Source organism: Syngnathus leptorhynchus, unplaced genomic scaffold (genome assembly GCF_054491065.1).
Source record: "Syngnathus leptorhynchus isolate UIUO unplaced genomic scaffold, UIUO_Slep HiC_scaffold_767, whole genome shotgun sequence".
NCBI classification, from domain to species: Eukaryota; Metazoa; Chordata; class Actinopteri; order Syngnathiformes; family Syngnathidae; genus Syngnathus; species Syngnathus leptorhynchus.
Window position 1 is genome coordinate 1 of NW_028232608.1, and position 26,265 is coordinate 26,265.

The following is a 26,265-nucleotide window of genomic DNA, read 5'->3' on the forward strand; positions in this document are numbered from 1 at the left end:
ATAATATCTAACACTTTTATTACTAGGTATACGGCTGTGTTCAGAATCAACCAAGGAACCTTGTTTTCCTCCAGTTGATACTGAGCACAACTGGTGGTTAGCTTCCGCGCGGCTAATGCTAGGCCCCGATAAAAAGACACTGGCTATGGCGATAAAAACGTATCGTGTTCATCTTATTGTTTCAAACTTACTAATGAGAACTTTGCCAAAAGTTTCCAGCCATTGAGGATGAGACGAGGTAGAAGAGAATACTTTAAATTTACGTTTGTTTACTGTAAAGAATTGGACGCCGGCGTAGGTACATCTACTCGGGTGTTCAGACTGGTGTTGGCTCGTGAGTGAACGATTCGTTCAAAAGGACGTATCTTTTCAGTGAACGAGAGTGAAAGTCAGGATTCGTTCCCTCACTGATTTGAGAACGGATCAGTGAGGGAACGAATCCTGACTTTCCCGTTCGCGAACGCCGTGCGCTGTCCGGAGGGAGGTAAATGTTACATTCACGTAAACAATGATGAGCAGATCTCCGTTTGCTCATCACAACTCGGTCATAAATTTGGACGAGAACTCAGACTATATGACAGAATATTATTTTTTTTTGACAAGGCTGGACTAGTTTTTGAGCATGTTTTATGCGTGTTTACTTCATGATCCGAACTCGTGTTGTATGCATGATGTGGGAGTCTCTTTAGTGCAAGTTGCCAAAGAGGCGCTTTTGTATGACTTGAATTGAGCTTTCTCGGCTACCGTACACTTCCGCTTCAGCGAGCAGCTAGCTCTTCAGGTTGTTACCAATTGGGCTTTCGAGTGACTAATTTCAACTTTTTCCAAGCTCTCGATTTGCTGTACGTATGTAAATGCGTTCATGTAAACAATGACATGAAAGGAGAATATTTGTTAGTCGTTAGGTCAGTGGAAACTCGCTGGCTCTCGTGAAACAAGAGGTGGAGCGTTAGCTAGCACAGCCACAAGTAGCACTCACTCGGCTGTCAATCAATCAGCGTTTGACTTGAACGTTGTTTTTCTCTGTTTTTCCACGTCCAAACCTCCAGACTGGAGGCTCCACGTCGGCTGCTTGTCGTCTATCTGCATATCTCGAAAGGTAGGTACCTCCCCATTTTGTTTGCCGCCTAGTCTTAAATGTAGAAGGTCGTGTCGTATATGACTTCAAATATTCCAAAATGTTATCAAAAAACATTTGAATTGGTCATTTCCCAAATGAATAATGTCCTGATGAGTATTCTGGCCACAGTGAAAAGAAACAAAAGAATGACTTTACAATGGTTAAAGTTAATGTAAGAAGTATAGTTTTGAAAAATGTTCTTGCATTTGAACTGAAAAAGTCTATTTTTGATCATAGTTGGCACACATGAAAAGTGAAAGAGTACCACTTTGTTCTTCTAAAATGATGACTTGAATCTAAAAAAAAAAAAGAAATAAATGGTGTTAGTTAGTTGGTAGTGTTATGTGCTTGAGGAGCTGATGTGCGATGTCATCTTGTCATGGCACACCAGGGAGAAGGTGAGCACATGCAAGCAGCTGACATCTAAGTGCCAGGTACTGCACAATCTCATCATCATCACACTCGTCTGGATGTGTTTTTTCATGACATTGATGCAAACCAAGTTAGTCAGAAACATATATTTAACTAACTCAGTGTCATGGAAAAACATGTCCAAAAGTGAGTGGTGGTGGTGGTAACTGTGCAGTACCTGGCACTTAGGTTTGCACTGTTTGCATGTGCTCACCTTCCCTCTCGTGCCTGCCATAAGAAGTGAGCTCATACCTGAGCTCATCAAGCACTTCATCTGCTTCCATGCAGGCAGGCAGGGCCTTTTCAAACTGCTTTTGTATTCAATAAATTGTTCAAGTGGAATGCAAGTCTTTGTGATTTAAGAGCAAATTTGCTCATTTGAAGTCTTTCATGCTTGGTGGTCAGTGCATTGGCAAAGTACTGTTTGAAAACCTAAGTGTCCACTACTATGTTTTCAGCCTTGAGGTGAGCGTCACTGCAACAGAGCCAAGTCTTTGCTGCTTCTCTCTGTCTGTTTCCACATGAGTCAAAGTGATGCAATTGTACAATTCCAGTCAAACACTTGGTTCTGTTCAGTTGCTGAAGGCAAACACTCAACTCAAAGCTGAAAAGAGCCTTCCAAAACCTAAGTGCCACTTTCCCCGTCTCCTACCTTCACCCAAATTCAGCCTGGCCAATCACAGCTCGCCACAAATTTGCATAGCCACGCCCACTTTTGGGCAGCCAATCAAAATGCTCCATTTTGCACGTCTGACCAATCAGATTGCTCCATTTTAATGAGACCACGCCCATTCGGAATCGAACCAATCATGGAGCACCTCATTTGCATATTCACGCCCACTTAGCAACCAATCACAGCTTTGCATTCTCATTGCTCCACCCACTTTTAGAGCTCTCAGCCAATCATAAGGCAGTATTCCAGCGTTGATCCCGCCCCAGTTCTAAAAAATTTCGCCAGAAAATATTCTGTAAAAAAAAAATTCATAAAAGTTTTGGGTGGGGGGGGAATTATTGGAAAGAAAGTTTTGTTTGAAAATGAAGAATCTGTGTTATTTGTAATACAGCTTTATTTCTTTTGCAGAGTAAACATTCAATCACAACAAAGTAACAAGTTAGATGGCAGTCTGCTCGTTGCCGAGTGGTGAAGTAGTCAGCCAGAGAGACGAGCGTTGAAGTGGTCAGCCAGAGAGACAAGTGTTCGGCCAGTGGGACGAGTGTTACTCCATGCCTGGACCTGAGACAAAGATTGGTAAGTAAAAAAGCCAAGTCAACATTTTGTGCAGAAAATGTTTTGACATTTAACATACCAGTGCGCAAGTAAATTTGTTTATGGCAGAGTATTGCAAGCTGCATGACCAGGAAGTTGAATGCCCTACGCAGTCGATTTTGTTCCTTGCCTGTCAAAAAATAGGAAAAAAATATTGGAATAAAGATAGAATTGTGCAATGAGGAGCATTTAAAGTGCCTCACTTCTCAGGTTACCTTAGAGCAGAGTAAGTAACAAGGAAACCAAGGTGCTGCTAGTATGCTGCTTTGCTCTGGTTCTTAGCTTCCACTATGAGCAAGTACTTGATGCTGCGTCACACTGGACACAAAGCAGTTATTCAAATTTAGAAACATGTCATTTACTTTCCTTCTCTCACCAGCAGATGGCTCTTCAGGCAGCACAGATCCAGGTGAAGGAGCTTACAGGCTTTTCACTTGCTGGACCAGGATTTCCCACCTCTGCCTGGAAAGAAAATGGAACATTGACACATCTCCATTTCAGTTTATTGGTGTTATTCTTAACTGTAGATTGGAAGCAGCCAGTCGCTGGTGCACAGGCAGAGTTCGGGAAATGTTGAAACTCCAGGGTAGACACCTGCACACAACACAAACGAGGGAGACATCAAGCTGCCATTTTGTACATTTAGAGAGTCAATTCTGAAAATGAAGGCTGCTTTGAGGAACCTCAGCATGGTTTTGGAAAGCTGGTTCCATTGGCCAACAGGTCGCAGATTTTCCAACTCATTACTGGAAAGTGCTCTGCAGGAATAGGGAAGCATAAAAAACAAAAAAGCAGGTAAGTGCTTTTTAACAATGCCAAGTTTGTAGTTAATAGCACCTGTGGGACAAGAGGTGGATTAAGCCACAGATTCAAAACCTTTTTTAGATCCATGCTGCAGAAACGTGGTCCTTTATCACCACCTAGTGGACAATAGAGAGAAGAACATACTAATTGACACGTGTCAAACATTTGGACGCGTGTGTGTTTCACCAGTGAGGGATGAGGGCAGCGCCAAATGGACGTCTCCAACCACAGCTTGCTGGTCTGAAAGACAAGGTAACGTTACAACCATTCTGCTTTTACATTTTCAGCCTAACGAGCTAATTGGCTTGAGCAAGAGTAGACCTACCTGCAAGTGTCTCATGAAGCAATGCGAGGACTGCAAGGCGGCCATCTTGGACCCTGCAGACAAAAGAACAAATGTTTGCTTTGGTCAATTTGATATGATTGCTTGCTATTAAAAATATTTTTGCAGTCAATCTGCTCTCTGTTCCAGATGCAGGCCTGTGGACAGAAATGAGAAGGCAATTAGAAGCAGTCGATTGACTTTAAAACTCACAGAAAGTCCGTCGGCCATGACTTTGACGATTGGCACCTGCAGACAAAGCAGAAAATTAACACGAATGCCTCGAAATACATGTTTCAGTCATTCTCTGGTGGATTTATGCAAACGCTGCTTTGTCTACTTACCTTCGGCCAAACGGCGCTGTCGTCCAGTTTCTAAATGTTTGTGCAGAAATAGTGTTAGTGCTCTTTCCACACGGTGCGTGCGTGCATGAGTTTTCAAAATGTAGATGTACTTACCCACCGTCAATTGTTTGGTTGCACGCCAAACAAATGCGTTTTGGTGGTTGTCGAAGATGTTAACTGCTAACGCTAGCTTCTGCAAACTTTTTAGCTTGCAAGATGGAAGCACGCTCGCCCAAAGTGCAAGTTAACTGAAAGAGAGCAAAAGCAGTTAGTGTGAAAAGGTTAACAAATATTGATCACCTACCTTGTCACTTTTAACCGCTGTCGTGCAGCAGGTGGACCAGAGAAGCGTGGCGCTGGCTCGCTGTCAGAGGAGAGAGTGAGAACGCGCGTCGCGTTCTGACGCCTTTTATAGTCTTTTTGTGATGACGTCATCAGAAGGGGAGGAGGGAAAAAAATAGGCATTTAACAAAGCGGGAAAAACACCACCGAATTGGAGCATCCGGAGCTCGAACCAGCACTTCAATCTTCGGAGTCAATGGTGTTATCCCCTCGACCATTGTCCGCCGATTGACGATTGAAGATTTTTTTCTATTATCGAAAATCATGAAGCCATCTTCAGGAAAAGTGCAGAGTAACCTTCAATTACAAACATTTGACATCGGTTATTGGGACTCGAATGGTTATGCCATGTTCCTTGAGTTTGGGAGAAGCGAGTTTGAATCTTATGTGTCCCTCTATTTCATTGGCAAAAGCTGCAAAGTTAAGTCTTGAACCCGAGGCTGCTGGACACTAAATCAAGTCTTTAACCACACAGCCATTTTTGCAATGAAACGTTTGGAGTTTTGTTATATATTTATAGTATATATTTTAACTGGTAGATAAAATTACTAAATCATGCTTGCACTTTCGAAGACTCAACGGTGAAGTGGACAAAGCTTTTACCTTATGCGCGGGAGAATTCGAGTCTGCCACTACTCAAACTTTAGATCAAAGTCTGCTTCATGTGGGGCTCGAACCATGGTCTCGCAAGCACCGGGCAAAGTTAAATACCACTCTACCACTATGCCAGTGAAGCTTTTTTTCTTTTTGGGTAGTAGACGGTAAGTGTCAACTTGCTCAAAAATAGGTACTGCTAATCTACCAATTATTGACAGATCATTCATTGGTGTAGAGCAGGGGTGGCCAATACGTCGATCGCTAAGCCACTACTGGGTTTTTTCGCACTTGATGCGTGTGCAAACCACGGCGCTAACAACACAACACAAACACGCTCGAACCACTCTCTCTCGAACATCGGGTCAAGTTATAAACCATTCTGAAATTCGGCTTTTTTATTAGGTAGTGTATTGTACATAGAGGACGTCTGGTCGGAAAAATGGACATGTTCATTTTACGCTGGGTTACATAGGAGTGAATGGGGGCATTGCCATCTTGCGGTAGCTTGGCGTCTTTACATGAACCGCTTCATAAAGCATGAACCGCAGTCTTACACTATGTAAACTTTAGCTCAAAGTCTGCTTCGTGTGGGGTTCGAACTATGTTCTTCCGGTCACCGCGTAACGTTCCAAACCATTCTGCCATTTTGCTGGGGAAATTCGGCTTTTTTATCAGCTAGTGTATAAAACATAAAGGACGTCTGGTCGAAAAGGAAAAATTGACACCTGAAAATGGCGGTGTACCTAATAAGGTGTCCGAATGACGTCACAGATCAACCAGCCAATCAGAAAGTGGGGGGTTGTTTGGGTGTGGCACTTTTCACTTTCATTTAAACTTTGACCATGATTTTTCCCTAATGAAGTGGCCTGTCATTAGGTACACCTGAAAATGGCGGCGTACCTAATAAGGTGTCCGAATGACGTCACAGATCAACCAGCCAATCAGAAAGTGGGGGGTTGTTTGGGTGTGGCACTTTTCACTTTCATTTAAACTTTGACATTGATTTTTCCCTAATGAAGTGGCCTGTCATTAGGTACACCTGAAAATGGCGGCGTACCTAATAAGGTGTCCGAATGACGTCACAGATCAACCAGCCAATCAGAAAGTGGGGGGTTGTTTGGGTGTGGCACTTTTCACTTTCATTTAAACTTTGACATTGATTTTTCCCTAATGAAGTGGCCTGTCATTAGGTACACCTGAAAATGGCGGCGTACCTAATAAGGTGTCCGAATGACGTCACAGATCAACCAGCCAATCAGAAAGTGGGGGGTTGTTTGGGTGTGGCACTTTTCACTTTCATTTAAACTTTGACATTGATTTTTCCCTAATGAAGTGGCCTGTCATTAGGTACACCTGAAAATGGCGGCGTACCTAATAAGGTGTCCGAATGACGTCACAGATCAACCAGCCAATCAGAAAGTGGGGGGTTGTTTGGGTGTGGCACTTTTCACTTTCATTTAAACTTTGACCATGATTTTTCCCTAATGAAGTGGCCTGTCATTAGGTACACCTGAAAATGGCGGCGTACCTAATAAGGTGTCCGAATGACGTCACAGATCAACCAGCCAATCAGAAAGTGGGGGGTTGTTTGGGTGTGGCACTTTTCACTTTCATTTAAACTTTGACATTGATTTTTCCCTAATGAAGTGGCCTGTCATTAGGTACACCTGAAAATGGCGGCGTACCTAATAAGGTGTCCGAATGACGTCACAGATCAACCAGCCAATCAGAAAGTGGGGGGTTGTTTGGGTGTGGCACTTTTCACTTTCATTTAAACTTTGACCATGATTTTTCCCTAATGAAGTGGCCTGTCATTAGGTACACCTGAAAATGGCGGCGTACCTAATAAGGTGTCCGAATGACGTCACAGATCAACCAGCCAATCAGAAAGTGGGGGGTTGTTTGGGTGTGGCACTTTTCACTTTCATTTAAACTTTGACATTGATTTTTCCCTAATGAAGTGGCCTGTCATTAGGTACACCTGAAAATGGCGGCGTACCTAATAAGGTGTCCGAATGACGTCACAGATCAACCAGCCAATCAGAAAGTGGGGGGTTGTTTGGGTGTGGCACTTTTCACTTTCATTTAAACTTTGACATTGATTTTTCCCTAATGAAGTGGCCTGTCATTAGGTACACCTGAAAATGGCGGCGTACCTAATAAGGTGTCCGAATGACGTCACAGATCAACCAGCCAATCAGAAAGTGGGGGGTTGTTTGGGTGTGGCACTTTTCACTTTCATTTAAACTTTGACATTGATTTTTCCCTAATGAAGTGGCCTGTCATTAGGTACACCTGAAAATGGCGGCGTACCTAATAAGGTGTCCGAATGACGTCACAGATCAACCAGCCAATCAGAAAGTGGGGGGTTGTTTGGGTGTGGCACTTTTCACTTTCATTTAAACTTTGACATTGATTTTTCCCTAATGAAGTGGCCTGTCATTAGGTACACCTGAAAATGGCGGCGTACCTAATAAGGTGTCCGAATGACGTCACAGATCAACCAGCCAATCAGAAAGTGGGGGGTTGTTTGGGTGTGGCACTTTTCACTTTCATTTAAACTTTGACCATGATTTTTCCCTAATGAAGTGGCCTGTCATTAGGTACACCTGAAAATGGCGGCGTACCTAATAAGGTGTCCGAATGACGTCACAGATCAACCAGCCAATCAGAAAGTGGGGGGTTGTTTGGGTGTGGCACTTTTCACTTTTATTTAAACTTTGACCATGATTTTTCCCTAATGAAGTGGCCTGTCATTAGGTACACCTGAAAATGGCGGCGTACCTAATAAGGTGTCCGAATGACGTCACAGATCAACCAGCCAATCAGAAAGTGGGGGGTTGTTTGGGTGTGGCACTTTTCACTTTCATTTAAACTTTGACATTGATTTTTCCCTAATGAAGTGGCCTGTCATTAGGTACACCTGAAAATGGCGGCGTACCTAATAAGGTGTCCGAATGACGTCACAGATCAACCAGCCAATCAGAAAGTGGGGGGTTGTTTGGGTGTGGCACTTTTCACTTTCATTTAAACTTTGACATTGATTTTTCCCTAATGAAGTGGCCTGTCATTAGGTACACCTGAAAATGGCGGCGTACCTAATAAGGTGTCCGAATGACGTCACAGATCAACCAGCCAATCAGAAAGTGGGGGGTTGTTTGGGTGTGGCACTTTTCACTTTCATTTAAACTTTGACCATGATTTTTCCCTAATGAAGTGGCCTGTCATTAGGTACACCTGAAAATGGCGGCGTACCTAATAAGGTGTCCGAATGACGTCACAGATCAACCAGCCAATCAGAAAGTGGGGGGTTGTTTGGGTGTGGCACTTTTCACTTTCATTTAAACTTTGACCATGATTTTTCCCTAATGAAGTGGCCTGTCATTAGGTACACCTGAAAATGGCGGCGTACCTAATAAGGTGTCCGAATGACGTCACAGATCAACCAGCCAATCAGAAAGTGGGGGGTTGTTTGGGTGTGGCACTTTTCACTTTCATTTAAACTTTGACATTGATTTTTCCCTAATGAAGTGGCCTGTCATTAGGTACACCTGAAAATGGCGGCGTACCTAATAAGGTGTCCGAATGACGTCACAGATCAACCAGCCAATCAGAAAGTGGGGGGTTGTTTGGGTGTGGCACTTTTCACTTTCATTTAAACTTTGACATTGATTTTTCCCTAATGAAGTGGCCTGTCATTAGGTACACCTGAAAATGGCGGCGTACCTAATAAGGTGTCCGAATGACGTCACAGATCAACCAGCCAATCAGAAAGTGGGGGGTTGTTTGGGTGTGGCACTTTTCACTTTCATTTAAACTTTGACATTGATTTTTCCCTAATGAAGTGGCCTGTCATTAGGTACACCTGAAAATGGCGGCGTACCTAATAAGGTGTCCGAATGACGTCACAGATCAACCAGCCAATCAGAAAGTGGGGGGTTGTTTGGGTGTGGCACTTTTCACTTTCATTTAAACTTTGACATTGATTTTTCCCTAATGAAGTGGCCTGTCATTAGGTACACCTGAAAATGGCGGCGTACCTAATAAGGTGTCCGAATGACGTCACAGATCAACCAGCCAATCAGAAAGTGGGGGGTTGTTTGGGTGTGGCACTTTTCACTTTCATTTAAACTTTGACATTGATTTTTCCCTAATGAAGTGGCCTGTCATTAGGTACACCTGAAAATGGCGGCGTACCTAATAAGGTGTCCGAATGACGTCACAGATCAACCAGCCAATCAGAAAGTGGGGGGTTGTTTGGGTGTGGCACTTTTCACTTTCATTTAAACTTTGACACTGATTTTTCCCTAATGAAGTGGCCTGTCATTAGGTACACCTGAAAATGGCGGCGTACCTAATAAGGTGTCCGAATGACGTCACAGATCAACCAGCCAATCAGAAAGTGGGGGGTTGTTTGGGTGTGGCACTTTTCACTTTTATTTAAACTTTGACCATGATTTTTCCCTAATGAAGTGGCCTGTCATTAGGTACACCTGAAAATGGCGGCGTACCTAATAAGGTGTCCGAATGACGTCACAGATCAACCAGCCAATCAGAAAGTGGGGGGTTGTTTGGGTGTGGCACTTTTCACTTTCATTTAAACTTTGACATTGATTTTTCCCTAATGAAGTGGCCTGTCATTAGGTACACCTGAAAATGGCGGCGTACCTAATAAGGTGTCCGAATGACGTCACAGATCAACCAGCCAATCAGAAAGTGGGGGGTTGTTTGGGTGTGGCACTTTTCACTTTCATTTAAACTTTGACATTGATTTTTCCCTAATGAAGTGGCCTGTCATTAGGTACACCTGAAAATGGCGGCGTACCTAATAAGGTGTCCGAATGACGTCACAGATCAACCAGCCAATCAGAAAGTGGGGGGTTGTTTGGGTGTGGCACTTTTCACTTTCATTTAAACTTTGACACTGATTTTTCCCTAATGAAGTGGCCTGTCATTAGGTACACCTGAAAATGGCGGCGTACCTAATAAGGTGTCCGAATGACGTCACAGATCAACCAGCCAATCAGAAAGTGGGGGGTTGTTTGGGTGTGGCACTTTTCACTTTTATTTAAACTTTGACCATGATTTTTCCCTAATGAAGTGGCCTGTCATTAGGTACACCTGAAAATGGCGGCGTACCTAATAAGGTGTCCGAATGACGTCACAGATCAACCAGCCAATCAGAAAGTGGGGGGTTGTTTGGGTGTGGCACTTTTCACTTTCATTTAAACTTTGACATTGATTTTTCCCTAATGAAGTGGCCTGTCATTAGGTACACCTGAAAATGGCGGCGTACCTAATAAGGTGTCCGAATGACGTCACAGATCAACCAGCCAATCAGAAAGTGGGGGGTTGTTTGGGTGTGGCACTTTTCACTTTCATTTAAACTTTGACATTGATTTTTCCCTAATGAAGTGGCCTGTCATTAGGTACACCTGAAAATGGCGGCGTACCTAATAAGGTGTCCGAATGACGTCACAGATCAACCAGCCAATCAGAAAGTGGGGGGTTGTTTGGGTGTGGCACTTTTCACTTTCATTTAAACTTTGACCATGATTTTTCCCTAATGAAGTGGCCTGTCATTAGGTACACCTGAAAATGGCGGCGTACCTAATAAGGTGTCCGAATGACGTCACAGATCAACCAGCCAATCAGAAAGTGGGGGGTTGTTTGGGTGTGGCACTTTTCACTTTCATTTAAACTTTGACCATGATTTTTCCCTAATGAAGTGGCCTGTCATTAGGTACACCTGAAAATGGCGGCGTACCTAATAAGGTGTCCGAATGACGTCACAGATCAACCAGCCAATCAGAAAGTGGGGGGTTGTTTGGGTGTGGCACTTTTCACTTTCATTTAAACTTTGACATTGATTTTTCCCTAATGAAGTGGCCTGTCATTAGGTACACCTGAAAATGGCGGCGTACCTAATAAGGTGTCCGAATGACGTCACAGATCAACCAGCCAATCAGAAAGTGGGGGGTTGTTTGGGTGTGGCACTTTTCACTTTCATTTAAACTTTGACATTGATTTTTCCCTAATGAAGTGGCCTGTCATTAGGTACACCTGAAAATGGCGGCGTACCTAATAAGGTGTCCGAATGACGTCACAGATCAACCAGCCAATCAGAAAGTGGGGGGTTGTTTGGGTGTGGCACTTTTCACTTTCATTTAAACTTTGACCATGATTTTTCCCTAATGAAGTGGCCTGTCATTAGGTACACCTGAAAATGGCGGCGTACCTAATAAGGTGTCCGAATGACGTCACAGATCAACCAGCCAATCAGAAAGTGGGGGGTTGTTTGGGTGTGGCACTTTTCACTTTCATTTAAACTTTGACCATGATTTTTCCCTAATGAAGTGGCCTGTCATTAGGTACACCTGAAAATGGCGGCGTACCTAATAAGGTGTCCGAATGACGTCACAGATCAACCAGCCAATCAGAAAGTGGGGGGTTGTTTGGGTGTGGCACTTTTCACTTTCATTTAAACTTTGACATTGATTTTTCCCTAATGAAGTGGCCTGTCATTAGGTACACCTGAAAATGGCGGCGTACCTAATAAGGTGTCCGAATGACGTCACAGATCAACCAGCCAATCAGAAAGTGGGGGGTTGTTTGGGTGTGGCACTTTTCACTTTCATTTAAACTTTGACATTGATTTTTCCCTAATGAAGTGGCCTGTCATTAGGTACACCTGAAAATGGCGGCGTACCTAATAAGGTGTCCGAATGACGTCACAGATCAACCAGCCAATCAGAAAGTGGGGGGTTGTTTGGGTGTGGCACTTTTCACTTTCATTTAAACTTTGACATTGATTTTTCCCTAATGAAGTGGCCTGTCATTAGGTACACCTGAAAATGGCGGCGTACCTAATAAGGTGTCCGAATGACGTCACAGATCAACCAGCCAATCAGAAAGTGGGGGGTTGTTTGGGTGTGGCACTTTTCACTTTCATTTAAACTTTGACATTGATTTTTCCCTAATGAAGTGGCCTGTCATTAGGTACACCTGAAAATGGCGGCGTACCTAATAAGGTGTCCGAATGACGTCACAGATCAACCAGCCAATCAGAAAGTGGGGGGTTGTTTGGGTGTGGCACTTTTCACTTTCATTTAAACTTTGACATTGATTTTTCCCTAATGAAGTGGCCTGTCATTAGGTACACCTGAAAATGGCGGCGTACCTAATAAGGTGTCCGAATGACGTCACAGATCAACCAGCCAATCAGAAAGTGGGGGGTTGTTTGGGTGTGGCACTTTTCACTTTCATTTAAACTTTGACACTGATTTTTCCCTAATGAAGTGGCCTGTCATTAGGTACACCTGAAAATGGCGGCGTACCTAATAAGGTGTCCGAATGACGTCACAGATCAACCAGCCAATCAGAAAGTGGGGGGTTGTTTGGGTGTGGCACTTTTCACTTTTATTTAAACTTTGACCATGATTTTTCCCTAATGAAGTGGCCTGTCATTAGGTACACCTGAAAATGGCGGCGTACCTAATAAGGTGTCCGAATGACGTCACAGATCAACCAGCCAATCAGAAAGTGGGGGGTTGTTTGGGTGTGGCACTTTTCACTTTCATTTAAACTTTGACATTGATTTTTCCCTAATGAAGTGGCCTGTCATTAGGTACACCTGAAAATGGCGGCGTACCTAATAAGGTGTCCGAATGACGTCACAGATCAACCAGCCAATCAGAAAGTGGGGGGTTGTTTGGGTGTGGCACTTTTCACTTTCATTTAAACTTTGACATTGATTTTTCCCTAATGAAGTGGCCTGTCATTAGGTACACCTGAAAATGGCGGCGTACCTAATAAGGTGTCCGAATGACGTCACAGATCAACCAGCCAATCAGAAAGTGGGGGGTTGTTTGGGTGTGGCACTTTTCACTTTCATTTAAACTTTGACCATGATTTTTCCCTAATGAAGTGGCCTGTCATTAGGTACACCTGAAAATGGCGGCGTACCTAATAAGGTGTCCGAATGACGTCACAGATCAACCAGCCAATCAGAAAGTGGGGGGTTGTTTGGGTGTGGCACTTTTCACTTTCATTTAAACTTTGACCATGATTTTTCCCTAATGAAGTGGCCTGTCATTAGGTACACCTGAAAATGGCGGCGTACCTAATAAGGTGTCCGAATGACGTCACAGATCAACCAGCCAATCAGAAAGTGGGGGGTTGTTTGGGTGTGGCACTTTTCACTTTCATTTAAACTTTGACATTGATTTTTCCCTAATGAAGTGGCCTGTCATTAGGTACACCTGAAAATGGCGGCGTACCTAATAAGGTGTCCGAATGACGTCACAGATCAACCAGCCAATCAGAAAGTGGGGGGTTGTTTGGGTGTGGCACTTTTCACTTTCATTTAAACTTTGACATTGATTTTTCCCTAATGAAGTGGCCTGTCATTAGGTACACCTGAAAATGGCGGCGTACCTAATAAGGTGTCCGAATGACGTCACAGATCAACCAGCCAATCAGAAAGTGGGGGGTTGTTTGGGTGTGGCACTTTTCACTTTCATTTAAACTTTGACATTGATTTTTCCCTAATGAAGTGGCCTGTCATTAGGTACACCTGAAAATGGCGGCGTACCTAATAAGGTGTCCGAATGACGTCACAGATCAACCAGCCAATCAGAAAGTGGGGGGTTGTTTGGGTGTGGCACTTTTCACTTTCATTTAAACTTTGACCATGATTTTTCCCTAATGAAGTGGCCTGTCATTAGGTACACCTGAAAATGGCGGCGTACCTAATAAGGTGTCCGAATGACGTCACAGATCAACCAGCCAATCAGAAAGTGGGGGGTTGTTTGGGTGTGGCACTTTTCACTTTCATTTAAACTTTGACCATGATTTTTCCCTAATGAAGTGGCCTGTCATTAGGTACACCTGAAAATGGCGGCGTACCTAATAAGGTGTCCGAATGACGTCACAGATCAACCAGCCAATCAGAAAGTGGGGGGTTGTTTGGGTGTGGCACTTTTCACTTTCATTTAAACTTTGACATTGATTTTTCCCTAATGAAGTGGCCTGTCATTAGGTACACCTGAAAGTGGCGGCGTACCTAATAAGGTGTCCGAATGACGTCACAGATCAACCAGCCAATCAGAAAGTGGGGGGTTGTTTGGGTGTGGCACTTTTCACTTTCATTTAAACTTTGACATTGATTTTTCCCTAATGAAGTGGCCTGTCATTAGGTACACCTGAAAATGGCGGCGTACCTAATAAGGTGTCCGAATGACGTCACAGATCAACCAGCCAATCAGAAAGTGGGGGGTTGTTTGGGTGTGGCACTTTTCACTTTCATTTAAACTTTGACATTGATTTTTCCCTAATGAAGTGGCCTGTCATTAGGTACACCTGAAAATGGCGGCGTACCTAATAAGGTGTCCGAATGACGTCACAGATCAACCAGCCAATCAGAAAGTGGGGGGTTGTTTGGGTGGGGCACTTTTCACTTTCATTTAAACTTTGACACTGATTTTTCCCTAATGAAGTGGCCTGTCATTAGGTACACCTGAAAATGGCGGCGTACCTAATAAAGCGTCCGAGTGACGTCACAGATCAAACAGCCAATCAGGGGGGGTGAAGGCGGGTGTGGCACTTCTCATGATTTTTGATTATGTGATTTAAAAAAAAAAAGGATCACTGTGTGTGTGGGGACGATTTGTTGAACGATTCGTTTGAACGAATCTTTTGATTGAACCGATTCTAAAGATTCAGTTCACTTAAAAGAACTGGAATGCACATCACTAGTTTAGACCGTTCGGGGTCCTTCTTACCATTTTGATGACATCACGACATATGATTGGCTGGACGTACTGTGACGTTTGAGATTGTGATTGGTCTGTTCTGCGAAAATGGGGTACAGGCGATTTTGCAAAGAAAACACCATCAAACAATTCACAATTATTGATTCATTTATTGATCCTTTCAACGTTTAAAAAGGAAAATGTAAAACTAGCAACCACAGTTGGCAGTTCAATTTTTAATAGCGGCGTGGGTTGTATGTAAGAAGTTTTGAGTGGATGGTAGGAGAATGCCTGATTAAACATGTCACAATAATGATGTACTGTTTTCAAACATAAATAATTGGACTAAATGAACAATCCCAGACCATACAGCTGACTTTGACTTTAATCATGGATAGATTAATTATAGATGTATCATGGATAGCTCAATCATAGATCTATCAAGGATAGCTCAGTCATATATTTATCATGGATAGCTCAATCCTAGCTCAATCATGGATAGCTCAAACATAGATCTATCATGGATAGCTCAAACATAGATCTATCATGGATAGCTCAAACATAGATCTATCATGGATAGCTCAAACATAGATCTATCATGGATAGCTCAAACATAGATCTATCATGGCTCTATATATATATATATATATATATATATATATGTATGTATGTATGTATGTATGGAAGGCTCAACCATAGATCTATCATGGCTCTATATATATATATATATATAATGTATGTATGTATGTATGGAAGGCTCAACCATAGATCTATGGTATGTATGTATGTTTGTACAATGAACACCAAGTAATCACTTAGTTTATTGTTTAGATTGAGTCACAATAATTACATATTTGTTTGTGCAGCAAAGTACCACCAGAAAGTCTAATTGTTTTAACCCAAATAGTCAAACTTGTCCTAGTATTAAAAAAAATCACTTCATGGTTCATCAGTTGATTGTAAACAACAGTAGAGTCAACATTTTCATGAGCTTACTTCATTTGATTGTAAACAACAGTAGAGTCAACATTTTCAAGTCAAGAAAAGAATAATGACCAATAGAACACTTCACTGCACAGCAACTCAGTGCTACAGATTCATTGATAACATTGTAAACACTGCCAACGATCACTGTAATTGATTTATCTGCTGATTATTTTCATCCTTCATCTTCATCCGCTTATCCGGGGTCGGGTCGCGTTGTTTTAAAAAAAATAATAATCATGTTTTCATTTATTTGAACAAAGTGTATGTCAACGATTAAAGGATTTTACTAAATAACAGATCACTGAATAGGTGTCAATTTGTTTTTTTAACTGCATTTTTAAGTTTTCGTCAGCTTGATGTTTTAGTAGATACTAAATGCAGTTTCCGTACCAAGGTAAACAGGCTGGCATTGAGACAACACAAGTTTGAGTGTTAGCTAACAATGGCAAAAATCCCAAGAGTTGTTCTAGTGCAAAGGTCTCGGTTCTTTGAGTGTTAGCTAACAATGGCAAAAATCCCAAGAGTTGTTCTAGTGCAAAGGTCTCGGTTCATCTCCCACTCCACCAGCGAGATGAAACACTGCAAGGCTCACTTCATGTGCCAAGGAGTCGGCGCTCTCCTTAAAAAAAAAAAAAGCAAACACACACCAAGGGTGTATGTAAGCAGCCGCATCTAATCCTCAGAGGTTAAGTTGCCCTCACCTGAGTGTCGGCCTCAGCGTAAACCCTGACCACGTCCTCGGTGCCGGACGGCCTCACGAAAGCGCGAGCTTGTCGATACTTTGCCACGGAGGCGTCAATGGCGTCCTGCAGGCCCGCCGGGCTCACCGCACGTCTTTCGGCGTCTGTCGTGTCGATCACCCGCCGGTTTGCTACCTGCCGCGCGCGCACACACAGGTTTTGCAATGACAAGCAGATGGAGGAGAAAGTACCAAGCGTGCACGTTTGCCTCGCCTTGACTTTAAGCTGCCTGTTGGGCAGGTCGGTGTAGATGGCGTCCCACTGCTGCACCGTCATTCCCTTCAAGGCCAATATGGCCTCGATCAGCAGCATGTCAGAAATGGCGTCACCTACTGTCTGTGGGAGGAACAGCACACAGCAGTCATGACTCAAGAGGACTACGGTGGACTTAGTACCTGATTTGTGACGTTGATGGTGTGCTGCAAAAGAATGGCCGCTCTCTTCCTGGTGTCATTCGCGTTGACGTCCTCAGCCAATTGCTTGATCTTCTCCTCGGCTGCAGGGCTGAACAACACCTGGCAGTGAGACTTTTGGTTAGCAAGCATGGGGAAGCTAGAATTGAACACTTACCGTCCCGTGGCCGTTAGCTTCAAAGTAAACGCTGGTGTCAAATTCTTGTGCTGCATGATGGAGATGCTTCACTCCTGTCTTGGTGCACTTCACAATCACCTGAACCAAAGCAAAAGCATTTGTTAGCGTGTCCTTTGCAATGAACGTTATAATGTGGGCGCTAACCTTCATTATGTCCTTCAAGTAGAGCGTGGAGCTGCTGTTAGCATATGCCGTTTGCACCACCGCTATCTTCAAATTTAAGCCGGCCTATGTGAAATGTACATTTTTATCAGCAGTGGTCCACTACTTGCAAAAATAAATCAATAAAACAGGTTGCCTTCTATACCTGCGTGAGCAGTTCTTTGAGGAACGTGCTGATGAGCGTCGCTATCTTGTCTCCGTCCAGCAAGTGGAAGCGGTCGTCGGAGTAGTAATAAACGATGCGGTCGGCGTCTCCGTCAAATGAACAGCAGCGCTCGCCGCGTTGAACCTTGACGCCTACCACGGAAACAGAAAGGAACATTTCAAATAGACATCATAAAACAGAAATGAATATACAGACCATCATGTCTTCGACACATTCCTTGCCACTCACGATTGCACCAAATTCAAAAGTCGGCGCATCCCACCTGTGGGCAGCTTTTGCTGCACTTTGACAAAGTCGGCCCCGCACTGATGGTTAGGTTTTCCTTGGCCTTCGTTGAAAAGGGAAATCCGCAGCTCTCTCTTGAGGTGACGCTCCATCTCGCGCAGCTTCAATGCGCCAACAGCGTTGGCGCCGTCCACCGTCAGGTGCTTTTGCTCATCCGTGCGGTTGGGTGTCTACACAAAAGACACTGCTGATGACCTTTGACTTGATCTACCTGCTTATTTGTAATTGCTACTCCATATTTTGATTGAAACGACTACCTGTGCACAGACTACAAAATAAATGATTTACATTTTTGGTGAGCTCGATAAACGCCCGGCAGAGTTTGGTGTAGTATCCTTCCACCGTGGCCTCGCCGTAGCGCCCCTGCGTGTTGTGACAGCAAACCATGTAGTGGAGCTGCGGCGTGGTCACCAAGCCGTAGTCTTATTGGACAGACGGACGGACGCAAGCGGTTTAAGATTTCACAGCCAATATATAAACTCGACCGTATGCTCGATGCTAACCTTTGCTGCACCCTCCCAATGAGGACACGCCGTCCAGTACCGCTTGAGACAGGCTAGCACTGCTGCTCCTGTGAATTTTTTTTTCCATTAACAAACATATAAATCAACAAACACTGAAGCAAATTAATATAAATATTCATCGGCAAATATTCTATGTCCTCTGTTAAAACATGTCTAATCTTCTACCAAATTGAGCCGCCATTCTACTGCACCTGGTGTCTTTGCCCACAAACACCAAGGCTTTTTGGCTCTTATCGATGTCTTCTTTTTCCACAATGTCTTCCAGCACCGCAAGCAACAGCTGCTGCTCGGCGTTGGCCAGCTGGGTGGCGTAGTCCTCCCAACCGGGCGTCACCATTTCACCCATGGGATCAATCAGCTTCACCCCGTTGTCTTCCTGCGGGACCATAAGAAGTTAGAACAGCGGAAGTTGCTACGTTAAAACTGTGTTGAGGAGCACCTCGGGGTTGTGGGAGGCAGTGACCATGACACCGATAGCGGCTTTGGTCTGTCTGGATCGCAGCGTGGCCAGAAGACCCATACGGAACATGATGTGATCGAGAAGGCTAGCGTTGGCCCTGAAGCCAGCAGTGCCATAGTGCAAGATCAAGCCTGGGGGTTTGGGGTGCACCTCAGACAGTTTAGACACTTCCTCCAAGTGGGCCATCACTGAAACAAACAGCAGTCAGCTTGCACAGTATTGATATAGCCATGTTTTTTTTGTCAAACCAAACCAAACAAATAAAAACCAAACAACAACAAACAAAAAAAACAGTCCTAACATGAATTAATCTTCAATTAATTGACATGTCCACAAATGTTTACAATGACCAATAAATCCCACGGGATTAATCTGTGACTAAAATGATTGGAAGCGTAACATCTGGAAGTACTTTTGGAATGGCAAATGATAAATGAGTCATTTGTAGATGAGTTGAAACAACTGTAAAGACTGTTTGTATGAATACAAATATAACGGCGTTAGGTTTGAAACGTACTTTGACACTGACGGAACTAAAAGCAAAACAATACAGGAAAGTTCAAATTCCATGAATACGCCCAACTGAGATTGTCGACCTTAGTTCATTCAGACCGAAACACCAAATTGACGCTAACAAATCGGTCAAGAGTCTGCAAACATGCAAATTCACTGCACTGAATTGGATAAGACTTACTGTTTGTTGTTTGCAATATTATGAGCAACAAGGACTCGATTGGGAGTCTTCCAGCTACAAGGACCCGATTGTGATTGTAAGTGAGCTACGTGGCTCAACTTCCGTGTGAGTCACCACACAGGGCGTGCCTTAAATTTTCATGCAGACAATGCTCAATAGCGTCATCTGCTGGTCAATCGTAGAAATAAAAAAATTACAATCATACTGCTGTTGGACCTTTCCTTACTCGTTCAAGACAACAAACGATATCATCGAGGTGTATTTTAATTATGGTGTCTATTTTAAAATGAAAGAATATCAAATCGTTTTTTTGGGATACTCATCGTGCACTGCGCCAATGCAATAATCGTGCAAACCTACGTGATAGTAACTTCATTTTTGGACTAGTATGTTGACAATATCTCGCTGATGTTTAGGGTCGATTCAGTCGTGCGGAACCCACGTAATGGTGATTTATTGATCTTTTGTGAGGAAAAATTGCTACGGATAATAAATGGCCGGATGGATAAGCCTGTTGGCTTGTCACTCGTGTGTCCTCCTCTTTAAGAGACGGGCTGGTCCGTGTGTCACCCAGCCGTGTCCAAGTACCCTCTGGCGGGTGGGCCATACTGACAGAGAATAAATAAATGAGCGTAAGGGAAGGTGCATAGGGATTTCCGTCGTGGCTTCTTTGCTCCTCCTCCGCCTCCATTTTTTTTTTTGCGCACACGTTTTGCGCATTCGATGCCGCAGAAAAGCGCCGCACTTTTTGGACGATTGGAAAGAATAACCCGGAGTGGATAACGCATCTATGGAGCGTTGATTTCAATCCAAAAAGGAAAGATTGCGCGTGTTGTTTGGAACGACGAGAAGAGCGGCTTGTTACGTAACGGAGAGGCTTCTGAGCTGTCCACGGTGCTGAAAAGGGTACATCGCGTATATTCAAGCCCACAAAAGCTCTTTTTATTCCATCAAAAGCTCCGTTCGATGAAACATCAATCATCTTGGGGGTGTTTTTCCATCTATACAGGGAGAAGGTCACAGGCTCGTTTGCTGTACAGCTAGATCGAGTTTATTTTTTTTATATTTTTTATTAAGCATTCCAGATAAGGGGGTCCAAATGTCGGGTCAGACGCTCACGGACCGCATCGCTGCGGCCCAGTACCAGCTGACGGGTTCGGACATGGCCAGAGCCGTGTGTAAGGCTACAACGCACGAAGTGATGGCGCCCAAGAAGAAGCACCTGGAGTGTGAGTATTGCGTGGCCCGTTTAGTCAGGCAGGCAGGCAGGCAGGCAGGCAGGCCCTTTTGCTGCATGCGGGCGGGCGGGCGGGCGTGCGCACGCAAATGTGGCGATGAACCAGTAAGGATGATTTAGCAGGCACAATGGCCACGGCTCGGAGCAACACAACTACACAAGCACACATCATGTCTTTGTCGTCATGGGGACAAATGAAAAAGTCGGCATTGCATGCAGCATTAGCAATTAGCATGTAGCATCTGCACTAGTTGACTGATTTACGGGTTTAATTTGATGCGAGGCCAAGATTGTAAAAAACCTATCTGTTTTTATAACGTGTATTTTCTCTGCGTACTGTTGTGCTGTATGTAAATAAGCAAACTATTTCCATCATGATTAATAGTCATTTTCACAAAAAATTGCTTTGTCAGGGGAAAATCCAGGAGAACATCTCAAGTTTGTTAAGGGTACTTTTAATGTCAGTTTGAATTATTCTTAGATTTGTTCTTTCTTACTCTACCCTTTAAGATGTTTTTTTTATTAGTCAAGTTGTTATGGATCACACCAGTGGTGTAAAAAGTTTTGACCTCATTTATCATGGTCTCATTTTTTTTTCTTTTTTACATCAGCAAAACCTTTCCATGTAAACACGGCCATGTAGACTATTTATATCCACTATTGTCATGGAATAGATGATAATTGCCCCCCAATTTTGGCCTGGCAGGACAGACATGATGCGTGCGTGTGTGTGTGTGTAGTTTTTTTGCTCTGATCTTTACTGCCACTTGTGCTCTGGCGTCTTCCATTGTGATCCGCTCCCTTTGTGAATAATTCACTCATCAGCCAATGCTGCCCTGCATTATTTACATTGCAAAAGGCGACAATGTTGGATTGCTTTTCTTGCCTCATCTTCAAACTGAACCTAAAAATCGTCAGGCTCAGCACCATCACCATCGTCACACAATTTCCGTTTGTCTTCCACTGACCGGCGTGATGCTATCTTGCTAATAAGAACTCTGTAGGATCACTTGTTGCCATGACGACACACACATTCAGATGTACATTATTGAGAGAACCCAGAGAGCAAATTTAGAGACATGTTTCTAAATACAGTCTCTATATTGAAAGATAATGGAGGGACACACGTGCAAAGACAGAACAATGTTGAACGGAATTGTAGCGTTGATCTGTTTTTCACAGTTATGGGATTTTTTTGGGCTGTGGTGACGCGCTTGAGTCACTCCCAAGTCTTATTTTGGGGACTCATCTCTTGTACGACTGGCTTCTTAATGGAGCATGCCGGTCTACCCATTGAAGCAGCCTGCCCAACAGGGGAGCTCGCAGATCATTCTTAGAAGCGGCGGATTATCGTAAGAGTCTTTCTATAGCTCAAGCCAATCCTCATTAGCATGTTTATTATCCGTGTTTGTTTACTACAAGTGACAATTTGGCAAAACGTTTAAGGTGACCGGCGGCGTATGGGCGAGTGTTGAAGGAACACTTGTTATGAGATTACATAAGCGGCCATTGCTTGCGCTGGACAGCGGGTGTCAGCCATGTTGCATGTGCAGCATGTCCACAGTGGCGACATGGAAATATGCAAGCAGTGACGTGCGGGTGCCCTAAAAAAAAAACTAAAGACAATTTTAGTGGCCACTCTGTCTCGAAACTGTGTTGCCGGTCTGCACTTGAGTGGGCCGATCTATTTTTGGCGAGGCCAAGGTCCGCTCTGTCTAACGGCCTTCGGCCGTTTCCATCACCAAAGCCGCCTGCCGATACTCGATGCTAGCCTTTTTGCTGACGTCAATGTCACGGCCTTCGAGACGCTCATTACTGTACATACTTGCCGGACACAACATTAGGTACACTTCAAAAGTCACATCATTTGTGATTTTGCTGACTTTGTAGGGAGCACTATCGAGACGTCAAATGAAATTCTTTTCGCCTTTGCAGACCTGGTGTCGGCCACCAACACCACCAACGTGAACATCCCGCAGATGGCCGACACGCTTTTCGAGCGGGCTACCAACGCCAGCTGGGTGGTGGTCTTCAAGGCCCTGGTGACCACCCACCACATGTGCGTGCACGGCAATGAGGTACGTACACCTTTGTCCGCGTTCTTTGCGTAAAACTGCGTGCTGCTTTTGAAATGCTCTCATTTTCTGTGCAGAGGTTCATCCAGTACTTGGCCTCCAGGACTTCGCTCTTTAACCTCAGCAACTTCATCGACAAAACTGGCTCGAATGGTAAAAAGAACATGTTTGGGCAACAGTTTATCCAAATTTGTTCTTTGCTAAAGTAGTCCAAGGTGTTTTAGTCACGCCCCCAAAAGTCAGGAATCGTAAAACGGTGAAAAATAGTTTAACGTTACACTTCCACATCATTCCCAGCCTTTGCATATATTCAGCAATGATTTTTAGAAACAAGTCATTGAAATTCTCGGCTCTCTTTTGAAGGCTACGACATGTCCACGTTCATCAGACGGTACGGCCGCTACCTGAACGAAAAAGCCTTCGCCTACCGCCAGATGGCTTTCGACTTCACTCGAGTTAAAAAAGGGTACGACGGCGTCGATGACTGTGTCCGTCTTCGATGCACCGACTTGATTTCAAGTGTGTTTGCCGAGCAGGGCAGAGGGCGTGATGAGGACCATGACCACGGAGAAGCTTTTGAAGGGCATGCCCGTCTTGCAGACTCAGATCGACACGCTTCTTGAGTTTGACGTGAGTCGCTACGATTTCACGTCTTTAGCGGCTTTTAGTAATAATTTTTGTCCTTACCTGTTTGGTGTCAGGTTCATCCCAAGGAGCTGAACAACGGCATCATCAACGCTGCTTTCTTGCTGCTCTTCAAGGACTTGGTCAAGCTCTTTGCATCCTACAACGATGGCATCATCAACATGTTGGGTCAGTTTGGAAACGCGACAAAAACAACCCGTGCACATTCTACGATTGTGACTATTTTGTTTTGATACAGAGAAATATTTCAAGATGAAAAAGAGCGACTGTAAGGAGGCGTTGGAGATCTACAAGAGGTTCCTGACCCGGGTGACTAAAATCGGGGAGTTTATGAAGCTGGCGGAGGTATTTGCTAACATGCCACGGGTGAACTATTTGAACACAAACGGTGCAGCAACACAGCTACACTGACAATAACAAAACTTTTTTTCTTTCTTCAGACCGTTGGAGTTGACAAAAACGACATCCCCGACATTAACTACGTAAGTTACTCTGAAGCGCATGTATGTAGACACTTGCCACTTCTCACCAGCCACCTTGACCCCTCCCCTCCCAGTGTCTCCACCCCAACGTGGTGGTGGACCTGGCAGACTCGGACGACGACGACTGTCCGTTTAAACCTCCGGAGGAGGAGCCGGTAACCGTAGCGATGGCCGAGTGCCTGCTCGCAGGATGGCGTGTCAGCATGCTGGGCCTAATCGCGTTTGACACGTTAGCGAGAGACACACATTGCGTGTTTGTAGTCTTCAAAAAACGTGTCACGGTAGTTGGACGTTGTTTTCAGTGGCGGGACATTAAAAGATAATTTCTAATAGTTTGTGTTTTGACTGCTGTGTGTGGATGGAGGATTCTTTTTTTTTTTTTTAGTGTTACTATGGCAATCTAATCTCCCCAGGGCCTTCAAAGTCAGGTATTTGACTTATTGATTAATTTATTTTTTACATGTGGCTTCCGTGTGTTAGGCCCCCAGCAGTATCCTGGAGTCTCTGGAAACGCACATGAATGGCCTGGAGGACGTCAAGGGTGGCAAGAAGGGGTAAGTTGCGCTGTCCATTCATGGAAAATCTCCCAAAAAAGCTTGCGAAATTGTTTTTGAGCCAGGAAATGTCCATCTATAAAAGAACCAATGAGGCTTGATGGCTGTCTTCAATTTTCCTTTAATCCTTGCTCTCTTTTATCCCCCTTTTCGTTCATGTGGGATCACCAGTGAAGGGTGAGCATAAATATTGGGTTTGGGGTTAAGCAACCTTGACCTTTTTGAATGTTACTCGATTTCTTTTTTTTTTTTTATATTCACATGGGAACCAACCAGTGGAAATAGATATGGAATTAGTAGCCCACCTGACAAGTGTGTTGGTGTTGTTTTGACCGCATGTGTGAAGTCTATAAGACACACGTGCGATAAGAGAGTGCCATATGAATCATAATGCAATATGGTCTCGCAAGAATTTAGTCAAAAGATTTAACCTGTTTTCCATTCAGTGCACTACATTTATACAAATATTTGTAATTTTTTTTAATGATCCCAAAGGGTTGAATTGTGAATTATTTTTGCATGATTTTGTATTCTAAATATACAGCATATAAAATCCTACTAAATTCTTCCAGACCAGCCTGCAAAATATGAAGAGGTTTATTCATTTGAGCACAAAACCAAATTATTGTTAATGGGATGAACCCTTCATATGATCACATGATCACGTTTTGAATTGTAGCATTCATCCCGTTTCAAGTTTTCCTACTGAAGTGTGTTTTTCCACACTAAGTGCTTTCCCTTTTTTCTTTTGATTCTTTTAGGTCTCCGACTAAGGTAAGCTGCATATTTCGACTGATTTCTACTTTTGCTTCGTCCTTGTGTCTGACCACAAGTGTGATTGCGTACGTCGCAGGGTTCTCCCACAAACAACGTGTCTCCGACTTCGACTCCAGCCAAATCATCAAACGCCGTCCCGGCACTGCAGCCTCCGCCTGGGGAGAGCGCAGCCGCCGCCGCCGCTCCGGCTGCACCCGAGCCAGCGGAAGAGTACGTAGCAGCTTCATTCCTTGAGCTTAATGCTAACATTTAAGGCAAAATGCCATACATGGGCTAGCAGAAATTAGCATCGATGTTACAGTGATTCTAAACCTTCCTATGACTTCTAGTTGAACACACTCGGTGCAGCAACACTTACAAACAACGCTCAAATCCACATAAAAAACAATTTCTACCTTTAATCCAGTTCCTTGTTGGACCTGGATCCTCTGTCCTCTTCTGGCCCGCCAGCAGCATCCGCAGGCCCCACGTCCTGGGGAGGTAAGATCCCACCATGTCCACTCTGAAAACAAAAAGACTGAATTTAAGGAATGGCAGATCATTAAGTAGCTAAAAATAATAATAAAATAACCACTTGTGTTGTTCTTTTTACAGACCTTCTCGGATCAGGTGAGTGTTTTCATCCTTGTTTTGCACGTGGTGCTTCTCTTTTTCAAGTCGGGGCCTTCCTGGCTGTCTGAAACACAATCAGAAGCAACGCTATTTATTCACAGGAGTTTATTCTATTCATCTCATGATTGTGGCGATATTGATTTAATCGAGTAAGTCCCAGGTACCAAAAGCACGGCCCGTCGCTGTTTGAATCTAAATGTTCTGACAATGTTTTTTTTAGTGTGTTCCGGATCCTGTTCGACTCTCAATGTGTCTTCACTGACTTCCTTGTTTGTCTCCTCTAAAGATCGCTATTAGTCTCAGTGGTCTTGTTCT

At 43.9% G+C, this 26,265-nt stretch overlaps 2 protein-coding genes and 2 long non-coding RNA genes across 9 annotated transcripts; 2 read left to right on the top strand and 2 right to left on the bottom strand.

The window, feature by feature from the left end:
* Window positions 1–747: 747 nt before the first annotated feature.
* LOC147036202 (uncharacterized) lies at window positions 748–6,007 on the top strand. 4 transcript variants are annotated; one of them, XR_015065287.1, is made up of 5 exons: window positions 748–842; window positions 1,050–1,099; window positions 2,613–2,780; window positions 3,178–3,593; window positions 3,684–4,040. It is a non-coding gene; the product is annotated as an uncharacterized LOC147036202 (long non-coding RNA). The 4 variants fall into 4 exon arrangements; XR_015065286.1 differs by adding an exon at window positions 4,075–6,007 and having other exon boundaries at window positions 752–1,099; window positions 3,684–3,854; XR_015065284.1 differs by having other exon boundaries at window positions 752–1,099; window positions 3,684–4,038.
* Window positions 2,599–4,642, bottom strand: LOC147036203 (uncharacterized). 3 transcript variants are annotated; one of them, XR_015065290.1, is made up of 13 exons: window positions 4,573–4,642; window positions 4,383–4,516; window positions 4,269–4,298; window positions 4,138–4,173; window positions 3,928–3,980; window positions 3,789–3,842; window positions 3,675–3,745; window positions 3,482–3,556; window positions 3,321–3,392; window positions 3,175–3,260; window positions 3,014–3,116; window positions 2,839–2,928; window positions 2,599–2,765 (listed from the first exon to the last, which is right to left on the bottom strand). It is a non-coding gene; the product is annotated as an uncharacterized LOC147036203 (long non-coding RNA). The 3 variants fall into 3 exon arrangements; XR_015065289.1 differs by having other exon boundaries at window positions 3,675–3,842; XR_015065288.1 differs by having other exon boundaries at window positions 3,675–3,842; window positions 3,928–4,516.
* A 9,755-nt stretch (window positions 6,008–15,762) lies between the features above and the next one.
* Window positions 15,763–19,680, bottom strand: LOC147036204 (phosphoacetylglucosamine mutase-like). Its single transcript, XM_085905318.1, has 13 exons — window positions 19,569–19,680; window positions 18,854–19,062; window positions 18,606–18,790; window positions 18,394–18,461; window positions 18,179–18,312; window positions 17,868–18,060; window positions 17,585–17,736; window positions 17,422–17,505; window positions 17,257–17,355; window positions 17,082–17,201; window positions 16,900–17,022; window positions 16,648–16,821; window positions 15,763–16,565 (listed from the first exon to the last, which is right to left on the bottom strand). Coding segments are annotated over exons 1-13 (1,632 nt in total). The 5' UTR covers window positions 19,570–19,680; the 3' UTR covers window positions 15,763–16,475.
* A 987-nt stretch (window positions 19,681–20,667) lies between these two features.
* LOC147036205 (clathrin coat assembly protein AP180-like) lies at window positions 20,668–26,172 on the top strand. The gene is made up of 14 exons (XM_085905317.1): window positions 20,668–20,797; window positions 22,741–22,883; window positions 22,958–23,033; window positions 23,244–23,346; window positions 23,417–23,510; window positions 23,582–23,693; window positions 23,764–23,870; window positions 23,966–24,007; window positions 24,488–24,561; window positions 24,733–24,738; window positions 25,323–25,335; window positions 25,415–25,548; window positions 25,745–25,818; window positions 25,933–26,172. Exons 1-14 carry the CDS (start codon window positions 20,668–20,670, stop codon window positions 26,016–26,018), a joined length of 1,194 nt encoding a protein of 397 aa, XP_085761443.1. The 3' UTR covers window positions 26,019–26,172.
* Window positions 26,173–26,265: the final 93 nt, after the last annotated feature.

Coding starts and splice junctions, on each gene's coding strand:
- LOC147036205 (XM_085905317.1), top strand. CDS start 20,668: ATGTCGGGTCAGACGCTCACGGACCGCATCGCTGCGGCCCAGTACCAG. Junction 23,694..23,763: donor TGGCATCATCAACATGTTGG/GTCAGTTTGGAA, acceptor GTTTTGATACAG/AGAAATATTTCAAGATGAAA. Junction 24,008..24,487: donor ACATCCCCGACATTAACTAC/GTAAGTTACTCT, acceptor TCCGTGTGTTAG/GCCCCCAGCAGTATCCTGGA.
- LOC147036204 (XM_085905318.1), bottom strand. Junction 17,737..17,867: donor GCAGCAAAAGCTGCCCACAG/GTGGGATGCGCC, acceptor TTTCCGTGGTAG/GCGTCAAGGTTCAACGCGGC. Junction 17,506..17,584: donor TCAAAGAACTGCTCACGCAG/GTATAGAAGGCA, acceptor CATTTCACATAG/GCCGGCTTAAATTTGAAGAT.